This window comes from Perca fluviatilis, chromosome 12 (assembly GCF_010015445.1).
Source record: "Perca fluviatilis chromosome 12, GENO_Pfluv_1.0, whole genome shotgun sequence".
NCBI lineage: Eukaryota > Metazoa > Chordata > Actinopteri > Perciformes > Percidae > Perca > Perca fluviatilis.
In genome coordinates, this window is record NC_053123.1 from 20,399,151 (window position 1) to 20,412,642 (window position 13,492).

The window sequence follows — 13,492 nt, forward strand, 5'->3', positions numbered from 1 at the left end:
GAAACATCCTGCGTGCAGAATAGTGCGTAGAGAAAATAGATTATCCAGAGAAGCTCTCTAAACAGGAAAAGGAAACAGAGTGGAGTTAAATGTGTCAAGAGTTTCTTTACAACCCTACTGGACCCCAAATAGTTTGACTACTCCAGAGTTGTATATTCCCAATGTGACCTCGGTCTCTTTCATACTGTACATGAAGCAACATGAGAAAGAAAAGGGAATGTGAATGTAATGTGTAAGAGCATGATGGCAGGAACGTCTGTATTTTAACTCATTCCAGATACATTGAAGTGTTCACTCACTTTATAAATATTCTATAGGATAAACTTTAAATACACTGAACCTATAAACTGATTCTAAAGTATATACAGTACAGTCTATATTTAATCTCTTAAGTATTCATGTGTGCCTGCCAGTGGATGTTTGACGTTACCTGGGTCTCTGTGGCTTGATCCCAGCTCTGATCAACTTTTCCATTACTGCCTTCGATCACATCACTGTACCTTTACAGTCCTTCTAGAGACCCGGCAGCTGTGAACGGTGAATCTGGAAGAGTTTCAGATGAAATCAAAAGTTGTCTACTCATCTACACACAGACATAATGTATAGACGTGCATACAGTAGCTTGAATACAGTCATCTTGTACCGAGTCTGTGTCCATCAGTTCTTTTGCTGGTATACAGACATTTAAACAAATTATTATATTATTATTTAGACATTATAATTATGTGAAACATATAAAAGTTCAATATCCCAGGGCACAGGGATATAATCACTCTTCATGCTTAATTTCCATTGTTGGTCATGTGTGACAGCGAGTAGTACCACTGCCCTGGTACAATGTGCGCAGACACACTGGTGCTGGCTTCTGCGTTCATTTTAAAGCGCCCATATTATGCTCATTTTCAGGTTCATAACTGTATTTTAAGGTTGTACCAGAATAGGTTTACATGGTTTAATTTTCAAAAAACACCATATTTTTGTTGTACTGCACAGCTCTCTCTCACTGATGCAGATCCTCTTTTCACCTGGTTTCTGTTTTAGCTACAGAGTGAGACCTCTTTTCATCTTCTTCTTCACTACTCTCTTTGACTGCACTCGCACATGCTCAGTAGTTCAGATGTAGATCATGTCAGCTAGCTAACTCTAGAGACAGTAAAAGAGAGCCTGTTTCTCCAACTTTGGTCAGTTACATGTAAGTAGTTCTTTTGTAGATTATGGTGAACTTGTGTGTGTTGTAGCAGTGCTTTGCTATTGAGAACGACGTAGCATGCTAGCGTTAGCATTAGCGTTAGCATGCTAATGCTAACGGTTAGCATGCTAACGAGCTAACGGTTGTGGTTAGCCAGCTCATTTCGGACTGTGACGTCACAGTCCGAGCCGATTTTGAACAGCTCACTAGGAGACTGAAGGCAGGACACATTCAGAAACCGTATCTCACTCAAAACAGCATGGATGGATTTTTTTCAAAGTTTGTATGTGTGTGGAAGCACCAGAGACACAAAAGAACACCCCAAATCCCAGAAAAAGTGATTTTTTCATAATATGGGCACTTTAAGAATATCACATATATAATACATGCAACATATACAATGATGTTTTGAATTGATACTGTGATACAAAATTACATATACAGTGATAAAGGATTTTATCCATATTGCCCACTCGTACAGTATACTTACCAACTTTCCTAAGAAGTACATACAGTACATACCTTCTTAAGTACTTCTACTACTTGAATTGAGTTTTTTTATATATGCAACTGTTTTTTTAGGAAGGACACAACATTGTTTTAAAGTCCAGCAGCTTCACTGACTTCTATTTGACTTGGAATGAAGTTCTGAAGTAAATTCATTGTGGACGTTGTCTCTGGAAAATCCCTATATACTGTATACTGTATATATCCGCCCCTGTCCTTTGCCCTCACTCCATCTCACAGTGATTAATGGAGAGACACAGGGGTCCCATCAGGCTGTGCAGAAATAATTCCTCCCAGTCCTCCCAGGCTTCAGTCTCACTTCCTTTTATAGCCTCATTCTGCCCCTGGTCTCTATCTCCCCTGTCTTCTGTCCCCTCGCTCGCTCTCCATCCATCTCTGAAAGGGACACTTGGCAGACGGTCTGACCTCCCGCTCTTTCACTCTTCCTCTCTCAGCTTGTCTCCTTCGAGGTGAGTTTTCTCAGTGAGCTCATATGGAAGGATTGTTTCAGCTGTGTTTACACAAAGACTATACATACTCTCACAAAAGGACTCTGGGCTTGTTAGATTATGTGCTGTTTAGTTCAACAGGTGCCCACATGGTAATTACATTTCTGGAGTCATTTGTTTGAATTTCATTTATGGGTCCTTATTTTGGTGATGCACTGATGTGTAGACTGGAACTAGTCATATCCTGCACTATGTAGGCCCTCCATAATGTCACAACTTTGATATCTCATCCAGTATAAACATGGCCATTCACTGATCTCACTGTAGGGCTTTACACACATTTTTATCTGGACTGGAGAAAATACCATTCATTGCCATCCCAGCTGTGGTCTAATTGATTAGACTGAACTATTTCTTGTCATGTGAAGAATGTTAACAAAGTTAAATGCGCACTTTGTGATAACATGACCTTGTCCAATTTCTCCTTGTACCTCTCTGTCTCTCTCTGTCTCTCTCTCTCTCTCTCTCTCTCTCTCTCTCTCTCTCTCTCTCTCTCTCTCTCTCTCTCTCTTATCCCTTGTCTGTCTTTTTCCTTTGGCAAGGGTTGGCAAATGTCAGCCACCACTTTGGTCCATAATATTTCAGCAACTTATGGATGCATTGCAATGTAATTTGGTACATACGTTGGTACATACATTTGGTCTTTAAGGTGAATTGTAATGTAACGTTATCATTACGTTACCATGTCCATCTTCTCTGTCTCTGGACTCAAGTCATACCATCCTAATCAGTATTGTCTTAGGTCCACTACATGAATAACTAAATCTAACCTGACTATGGATTTCAACTCTAACCCTTGTAAGTCATCATTTTGGATTCCTTGTGAGGACATTGTCTACTCATAAGTAGAAATAAAAACAAACCTGACTGTGGCCGGGTTAGCTCAGTTGGTAGAGCAGGCGCACATATATAGAGGTTTACTCCTCGACGCAGCGCCTGCGGGTTTGACTTCAACCTGTGGCCCTTTTTACTGCATGTCATTTACCTTCCCTCTCCCCTTTCATGTCTTCATCTGTCCTGTGGAATTAAAGGCCTAAAATGCCCCCAAAAAACAAACCTGACTGTTCTCAGGCCTCTCAGGTGTCCAGGTTCTTTCTGAATGGATCATCCCATCTGGATGTGATTGATTGTCTGATTCAAGGGGTGAGCAGCAGGGCCATCACCATAACAAGGTCTGACAGGTTGGACTGTTAGCACTAAGATCCAGAACAGAAACGGTTCTAATCCCTCCTCCATTTAGCTCAGACTGTAGCAGGAAGCATTGATTAGAAGTGTGCCCCACTGGGAAATGGAGTTGAGATTGTGACCTGAGGCCAGTTAAGGATGAGGGAAGGTCCAGCTGTGTCAGGCCCAGGGCAGAAACCAGAGCTGTGTTTACACTGGAGCCCAGCCACAGGAGCACAGTGGGAGTTTCTGCTCTGCCCTGCTTCTTTCAGGTCCCTCTGCTAGTTCATGTTCTCCTTAAAAATCATGTTCTGCTCTTAGCAAAGTGACCCTGTCCCTTTCACCACTCTCCCTCCTTTATTTCAATTTGTAGCGCAACAGAAACCATTTCCCCTATTTTCTTTTGGTTTTCTGTTCATGTAAATGTACTACGTTTTGGGGTGCATGTCTTGCTGCAGCTCTCAAACTCTCCAGCAGGAAGTTGATGGTGGTGTGGCAGGAAGCTGAATTATTTGTAAAGATGCAATGATGCAAACAAGCTGTACTGACTATCACGTATGAAATCTGTGAGCTCCATTATGGCCAGCACGAGAACTTCCCTTATCACCATAATGGAGGCCTTTGGGACATCTGTTGTTATATCAAGACATGTCGGACTATTGATGGAAGCTGAAGCTGCACAGAAAGTATAAACTCCTCCTTTTTGACACCCTGGCTTACTTTTTGGTGAAAAATAAGAACCAATCTGACAGACAAAATACAACAGGTTTGAAATAAATTAGTAAGTGAATTGGTTGTTGAAAAAGTAAAATAGTGATCAAGCATTTCCATGTAATTTACTGCATCAGTCACAATTTCATTGTACTTACTTATTTACTGTGATAGAAACATTTCTTACAGCCCACCTGTGAGTCACAGAGCCAGACAGCAACAATGACGACCACCATTATTTGTGGTTACCAACTCTTGCGTGTATGCTCCCATCAAAAAAAAAAAAAAAAAAAAAAAAAAAAAAAAAAAAAAAAAAAAAAAAAAAAAAAAAAAAAAAAAAACACACACAAAAAAAAAAAAAAAACAAAAACACACACACAATTATTTTATGTTTATAGCTTCTAGCATCGTCCCTCACATGGGTCATTTAGACATGCTTCTTTCCTCTTTTTATTCAGTGAAACAAGAATGTCCTCACAAATTCCACCTTGTGTTGTCCGGGATTCACTGAGGCTGCAGTGAGGCTGCAAACAGTGCGATGAAGTCATTCAACATGTTCGAGATCTTTTCTTTTGTACAAAGTGAAAAACAGGCCTTGAACTATATCAGGGCTGGTCTTACTGTTGGCCAGATAGCATAAACCGAAACTAAAAGTATTTTAATGACATGTGGAGGTTAATGCTGTGTATGTGCATGAGAGGGCAAAGACAAAAAACTGTAAAAAAATAAATAAATAATAAAAAATAAAAAAATAAAAAAATAAATATAAATATATATATATATATATTTTATATACTGTCTTTAAAAGCTGATTGGTTGAAAGCAAGGAGACGTTTCTAGCAAAATATTATTTTACATAGTAGAAGAAAAAAAACACTGTGCTACCTTCTTCACCTTTATTATTTTTTAAGAAGCATCTACAGCCATGCTAGCATCTCTGTGAGGCTGAACTTAAGTAATGCAGTGCTTTGAAACAAATGCAAACATCCGAATGCTTACATTTCATGACAATGCTGATATGCTGAGTTTAGCAGTTACAATGTTCACCATTTTAAAATAGCATTTTAGCATGCTTACATTTGCTAATTAGGAATAAGCACAACGTACAGCTAAGGCAGCTGTAATTAGTTTCACACATATTTGGGGATAAACTAAAAAGTATTTTTGCCTGATGAAGAAAAGTTAAGGGATCACTAAAGTACAATTCATCCTGTGGGGAACATGAATGTCTGTACCAAACTTTGGACTAAAAAAGGACGAACCAGTTAAATGAAGAAAACTTTCCTAATATTTAAGTTACTTCTTGAGTCAGATGTTAACTCCGGCTTGCAGGCTTTTAGTGTGTCCTTCTCAGCTTGCAAAGGGAGTATCACACACCCAATGCAGAATCAGTCTCACCACTGACATTGACATATACTGCAGATATGCATCAAGGCATATCACACAGCATGTTTCTAATCACATATGTGTACAGAAACCTTTCTCAGAGCTTCTTGTTGAGAGTGGCCAGGTGTTTCAAATTCAACGAGTTTGCGCTTTCTCATCATTAGTATGAAGAAACGCAGCTGCTACCTTGGCACACTATAACGTTAACAGATTGTCTGACATACCGTGTATAAATGTATACACACAGACACACACAATCAAAATGAAAATGGTGAAAACTCACTCAAACACAACATGCCATAAAAGGGCCATTCAGTAGTGGTTGTAAAATTGGCATCTACCAGATTGGATAGTGGGATCTGAAATATTTTTGACCAAGGTCACTGTGTAAAGGCTGCAGGTCAGATCCTTTATTAAGGATGAGCAACAGCCTCTGGCAAACAGCCCACATATTAACCCACTTATAGCCACAGGTTTCCTTGTAGTTGGATTTGGTTTCTGTTAAGAGCCTTATTATTGTTATTACAGCAGCCATATTTCACATCTCTCTCCTCAGTTTCTTCTGTCCTCCTTATAGGGTGAGTTACTGAAGGGTAGAAACTGTGTCACCACCAATCCCAGATCAAACACTCATCCTGACCTGTAACAGTCTGTGATCTCTGTTCATTTGATACCTCAAACACAGGAGGGTCTCACACAAACACTATATGCTTGACTTTGTCGTTTCATGCGTGAAAACTGAGAAACCATCTCAAAGAGGCAGTTTGTCATTTTCATCAGGTCAGAGTCATTGATGTTACAAGATCTTTCTGTGGCATCAAGGTTGATCTGTGAATGTTTGGATGTTTAAACAACAGGGAGGAAGAAATACTATCTGTGTGACAAAAAGAGTGCTTGACTTTTGTTTTTCTTGTAACGACATCTGCAAACAAAAAGTAATGGTTTTATGAGGAAAATGAATGGTGGAATCAGGAGATTTACTGACTTCCTCTCAAAATGTGTCCATCTCTGTCACAACATCTTTTCTTAAAGTCAAGGTCATCACGCACATTTCTGAATTATGTGTTTAGCTTGTTAATAATCTGTACGGATTATGGGATGTTTTATTGAGTAATTTATTGGTTGGTAGGTGGAATGCACAGCTGTGTGTCGACATCATGGACTCCCATCTGTCTCCTGTGTGTGTTTTATGCCCTGTTTGCTATTTAGTTTGATAGGCGAGAGGCTTTACCATGGATTTTCTGGATTCCAGTGATGGTTGTTTTTTTGCACTGATCCGTGTTAACCAAAAATTAAACCAAATTCAATTTCTCTGATTTTATCTCTCTTGGTGTCATTTGTAATTTGTTTCGACCATGTAAGGATTAGGGATGGGGATCGTTAAATTGTATTGATAATGATACCATTTTCGAGACTGCTTAACAATCCGAGATCCATTATCGATACTTTTCTATTATTTGGTGGAAAGATGAGACGACAAATTCTTAATCTTAGCAGAACTATTATTGCTTTTATTGCACAAACTGTGAGTCTGTTACTGTTTGATTTCTTCTGTCTCTGTCGCTGTTTTTGTTTAAACCCTCTGAGGTATTTTTGACAACTTATGGTCATATCAAACTGTTCTGCCCTGAGGTGATTCCTCTTCACTGTATATGATTTGTTTCATCTGCAATGAAGGACCAGCCTTCCATTGGTTGACAAGACGTAAACAAGCTTTTTATTGGTCAGAATGGTACCCCAGAGCATCGTGGCAGTTAGCCTCAGAGCTAGCAGCAATAAACGACCGGAAATGAATTAATTATGGACATAATGTGTATCAATCTTGGATGTAACAGTTTGTATTAAGTGCACAAAGACCCCATGTTGTGTTTTGAATGATTTGCGGTGCGGAGGCTAGTCTTTACCTATGGTCTTTACGCGCACACACGTATCTATTTTTAGACATAACGTTATATGATCCACTAGTCTCAATAGCAGCATCGATACGCTCTAGTGATGGTCAAATGAAGCTTCGCGCCATCTAGTGAGCTGAGAAAATAAAGACAATAGTTCGCGAAGCTTCATTTGACCATCACTAATAAGCTCGGATCTTATTGATTTTCGGGTTTTGAGAAATGTGGAACTCTGACCTAATAAAACTGGGTCTCGAGACCCATCTCTAGTAAGGATTATGGGTCCATTTTTTCTGATAATTGTTGTTGTCATCATGTGGGTTCCTGATTGCTCTGGAATACCATAAGTTTGTAGCTGAAGGCCAAAGCCATATGTTCCCCTCTTAGTTCCATCTCCCTCTCAAAATCTGATATTATTTCTCTGCATCTGTATTGATGATTTACCGTCAGTTTGTTTTGTCTGCATTTTTTTCTGTTTTGGTTTTGTCATCATCCTGTTCTCGTAGCTGAGATGCGGTGTTGATCTTGGCTGCTTTTGACATTGACAGGAAGTGTTAGGAAGTGGTTAAGTCTGTGGTAAACCTACTTTATGCACTAAATGGAAAGACCAAGACTGTGGTGACTCAGACTGACCACAGACGATCCACACAAACCAACCTTCATCATGTCTGCATGTTCTGTATGATGGTGGTACAGTATTTTGGTCAAGGAAACCTATTCAAAGCAACTTACACCAAAAAATCTTATTTTCACAATCTTAACACAGACAAGCTCTTCAAAATGTGGTTTAGCTCTTACATCTGTTTGTGGAAAATGATTAGACTTATATTATAGCCATGGAAAATACTATAGCTGACAGTCCATTCAAATCTTATTTTGGCATGGTTCAAATATAATCATATAGACTAGAAAATTGTGTCCAACTGGTCCGTTACTGTCTCGTATCAGGACACCAAAATAAGCATTATTGCTTAATGACAACATATAAAAGCATCTGAATCTAATTTCTTTTTTAATTCAGAAGAAAAAAATCATTTAATAACCAAAGCTCACTGCATTACCTGGCTCTATATCCAAAAAGCCAAATAAACCCTACATAAGTCTTTCTAATAGCAATAATGTATGTATGTATATGTATCAGCAGGAAGGGAATAATTGAGCGTGAGAAAGAGTGCTGTTGACCCAGCTGGTTTTATTTCATTTACTGTACATTGAAGGACATTTGGAGCGAGGCACCAGTGCAGCCATAAAAAACAGGGAGGCAATAAAAACAACATTTTAAGAAAGTCATTAATCTGACCACTGTGGCTTGAGGACCTTGAACTCTAAGAACTTAAACTCAAGGGTTATCTTTACACAGCACTTCGATGGTGTGCAATTAGTTATTTAATGAAACACTGATAAAGGAAGGTAGATGGAAAAAAATTGCATACAGTATACATCCCCACACATACATACATAAAAACAGCCATAGACATGTGCAGATATCAGTAACAGACATCTTTCATACAAATATGACCTCACTGGCTCTATTGTTACAGACTGAGCTAAGTTATATACTTGTATTAACTTATTCTATTACACCTTTATTTAGGGGAAGGTACTATGCGTTATTATTTTTTTTAAGGGAAATGGTACTGTAGATGTACTCCTGATGAAACATCTCTTAATTGTTTTACACATTAACACTTATTTTCTTCTCATAGCTCTGCTTATAGCGATGGATAAACTGGTATACACACTCCAGATACACTGGGGAACTTGGCACCTGTTTTGGCTCAGGAGACACCATGTTGGCTCTAAGAGGAAAACTTGGCCTATTTTTCTAATCTATCTTCTGTGGAATGTTTTATTTCTCCTTTGACTTTGTGTGTGGTCTGAGTGGTGTACACAAATGCACAGGTTAATTTATATATGAAGAGGAGTTTACGTTTATGCATGTGATTGCAGTCTTGAGGTATAGCAGTAGATGCCCCAGATAACTTAAGGTAGTTCACAGCACATAAAAGATGATCAACACTGGGGATGCTTACTGTAAACGAGAAGCCACAGATGAACAATCACCACAAACCGGAGATTAGGAACTGACCAGGGTTATGGCCATTGTTTGAAATCATATACAATGTTGTCTGACAGTTCTCATAACAAAGATATTAGAGTGAGTTCTCATTCATACTAATGTGTATTTTATTTAAAAATGAAAGACCCTGCAGGATGACATCAGGCAGAAATTACTCACCAGCAGACACATAGCAATGTATCTTCTGCCTCTTTGCGTATCTCTTTGGCTCAAAGATGAAATGTTAAGTCTGGTATTCACTATTGCTTAACATAGGTGTCAGATTTATAGTTATAGTCTGCAGGACTCCACACTGTCGTGTTAGGTGGTCTGGATTCATCTGTCTCTCTTGTCGTGTTGTGCAGTATGTTGGCAACTACTGTGTCTGTAGTTCTTCCAATCCAACCAAATCACCAAATCATGTTGTTAACACCACAAATGAACCTGCTAGGTAGTGGAATGAGATCCATCTTTTCACCTTTACCTATGTAGGTCATGTAACTCTGATGATTCAGGATGACAAAACTGTCCAATTAATGAGTTAGCGGTCAGTCTATGTAACTTCAAGCTAATAAGTCAGTGTGAGCACAAAATCAGTCCTTCCAGAAAAACGCTGAGTTTTTTTGTGATTGCTGCGGGCAAAAATCCTATGCGGCACGTTTTCTTAAAAAATGCGATGGAATATGCGGGAACTTGCAAAAACTGCGGTTTGATGAAAAAGCGACAACACCCTGCTTTTTTTAAACTTAATTTCCAAAAATAGTTTACAGATATTCAGTCATTGCAATAAGTAAACAAATAAGATACAAAAATATATACAAATAATATAATATTAAAGTAAAAATAAAATAAAAGATACAAAAGAGACAGACTTTCAAAAATCGTTAATAATATATACAGCAGGAGCACTTAAACAAAGAGATTTGAGTAGACATCAGATATTAAGATAGCTTTCTTATTGGATACCAACTTAAGAGACTCAAAGTACATGTCAAATTCACTTCATAACGTTCCCATGGCAACAGGGGAAAATGGCTGCTCTTGTGTGAAGTAAACACAACATTTTTTAAACTTTCTGCTAAGATATATGTGACTTTTTTGCAACGAAAATGCGGGGATTATGAAATCATGCAAGCACCGCATATTTTACACAGAAATTGGCAATTTATGCGGCGAAAGTGCGGCATATTTGAAAAAATGCGGCCCCCGCATTAATATGCGGACTGTGGCTGATTATGCATTGAATTATGCGATCGCATAGTCGCCTTTTTCTGGAGGGACTGACAAAATGGACCAAACTAAAAGGCAACCATGTGTTTCTTTTTGGTCGAAGTGTGATAGCACCCTAAGAAAGACAAGAAATAGAAAATGGTTGGACCATTAGGCAGCAAGTTTTTTAAGCTTTGTTGCACTGATGCAAAATAAATGCAGCAACACATTATCATCCAAGGTGTACCGGGCAGTATCCATGGAAAAGGGGATTTTGACAAAGAAGAGGTTATTGTGATGGTGGGTGGAGAAAACAGGATACTGTAGCATAGTCCTATTGTCCTCTGCTGAAAAAGCCATCCGCTATTTTGAGCCTGTAAACTGTAAACTTTAATTGATGGTGCATAGCTTCATAATGTGTAATTGCCTTTATGGGAGCCATTCCTTTGTGTGTCTGTCCGGAGATGACACAGTCTATTGTCTGTGTTTTGGACTTCCACCTCAATGTGGAGAAAGGTCATCCGTGACTCTCTACATCCTTACAACCTTCTGTTTTTGTCTCCACTCATGAAACTTAAAAAGATTGAGATGAAATATGAATTCACATTGAACAATGGATAACCCACAGACTGTGGTAGCGTAGGATTATTATTATTATTATTTTTTATTATTATTATTGTCTGGTGTGGTTGTGTTTTGGAGTATGTGTTGTATGTTCAGTTTTTTGTGTGTTAAATTGTAAATAAAAAATCTTTTAAAAAAAAAGATTGTAAAGGTATTCCCCCTGCAGATGAAGGCTTGCTTTAGATATAACCTCTTTCAAATTATGATTTCAAAATTAAGGATTTAAGTAATGAATGCTGCTTGTGGACAGAGTGAGTCTGCCACCATAGCATGCAGGCTAAATTAAGCCCTTCACAGCATGTCTGAGCTAGATCAAACAGTGGTTTGAAAGGAACCCCTCAGATCCACTGGTACTTAACTAAGAAATGCAGCCTTGTGCATTCCATACGGGAGGGGAAGAGGGTCTTTTTGTTGTGGAGATAGGGGATCATTAAAGGACGATGTCTCTATAGTAAAAGAAGGTCTTTGTGTGTGAGGAGAGTCTCAATGTGGCCATTGTAAGAGAGACTGCTGGGGTCTGCCGTCAAAGTGAGGAGGCAGTATTATTCTGATTCTGTATCTGCTGTTTTGTTGCCACTGTGGGCATAAAGTGGCCATTTTGTTTCTTTACTTTTAATAAGGGAGAGGGGAGGGTATTGAGGCATTTGCTATGGTATGGCTGTGTAGGTGGAGCACGTAGGCAGATACAAGAGAGAGAGAGAGAGACGTCATAACCAGCTACATGGAGCTTCTCCGCATGTCTATTCAAAGTTCACTTAAACATACTAATTGAAAGGCCAGTAAAGAGCCTTTTCACCTATTTCGGTGAAGGCCCCACACTATTTGCAGTATGTGTCTGTGTTTCATTACTAATCACTCTAAGTCACAAATGGTGAAAAGTTCAATGGAACATTTTAAATTATGCAAAAGCTTTTCCAGCGTTTCCAGTCATGCATTTAAACAGTCCTGGATGGTCTAAACAGTCACTGATTAACCCACAGATATATTAAACGAACATTTGTGTGGCTCTCAACACGTTATGTTGTGTCTTCAGTTTTGTCAAGGCTTCAAATTGTTTTGCTTCTGCTTCTGATGATTAAGAAATGTGGTCGTTGCACAAGATCCGAAAGGCAAACTTGGATATTACATGGGATTTTCATTTGAAACACCACATAAACATAAAGGTTCTACAAGACGCCATTCTGTCTTAATAACGTATTCAGCTATCTCAGCTAGCTTGGGGTCTCGACACCTCTGACATGTGGGTTGGGGAAACTTTTTTGTGTGACTGCTCTCTTTGATCATGGCATGTCCACACTGACCCCTGACGGTCTGTGTGTGTGTTTGTGTCATGTCGAGCACAGATCGGCCTGTGATGGTGGGTGGTTTTGTTGGTATGCAGACATCTAAAGACAAATTGTCCCTGTCAGTGGCTGGGACCAGCCCGTCTGATGAATAGGATTTTCATGGACATCCATTATGTCTGCATGTCCATCATGAGTCATTCGAGCCACATTCAAAACATCCTCTCTGCACGCCAGACCAATAACCACAGCAGTGCAGACAACACTAAAACAATCTTCCACACATAAACAAGTGTATTCACAAACCACAGTGTACACAAACACAGCCGGTCACACCTACGGTAAACACAATTTACTCCACACTGTGTCCCATCGAATGCACAAAGAGGAAAGCGAGCAACAACACATGGACATATATCTCTACTGTAAATGAAGTGGACAGAAACATGTAGCAGTTTCTCTGTACCGTGAGCTCCAATGGCCCAGCTCTAACCTTGTCTGTTTTGTGTCTCACAGGGTGGGAAGAAGGACAGTGGCCCGTGTGGAGGAAGAGACTGCAGCGGAGGCTGTAAATGTTTCCCAGAGAAGGGTGCCAGGGTAAGTCCCATACTGTTACTACCGTTTCAACTTTGAAAACAACACCCTCTCTCTCTCTCTCTCTCTCTCTCTCTCTCTCTCTCTCTCTCTCTCTCTCTCTCTCTCTATTTCTTAATCTCTGTGTTAACCAGTTCTACCAAACAAATAAGGCCATGATCACATATGATGCTTTCTAAATGCCTCTGCAAATTGAAATTCCAATAACTTGGTTTCTGAAAGTGTAGCAGTGACAGTGCCTTCCTACTAACTAGCTCATATTTTAGTGCCTTATAGCTTATACATTATATTATAGTTTCCCATTTATATATATAGATATATATATATATATATATATATATATATATATATATATATATATATAT

At 39.0% G+C, this 13,492-nt stretch overlaps 1 protein-coding gene across 1 annotated transcript in view; it reads left to right on the forward strand.

Annotated features, from left to right (window-relative positions):
- Positions 1-13,492, forward strand: part of col4a2 (collagen, type IV, alpha 2) — an 82,007-nt gene that overhangs the window by 9,633 nt on the left and 58,882 nt on the right. Inside the window, exon 4 of the mRNA XM_039818301.1 lies at positions 13,050-13,130. Within this exon, the coding sequence (XP_039674235.1) occupies positions 13,050-13,130 (81 nt within the window). The remainder of the gene's footprint in view (positions 1-13,049; positions 13,131-13,492) is intronic.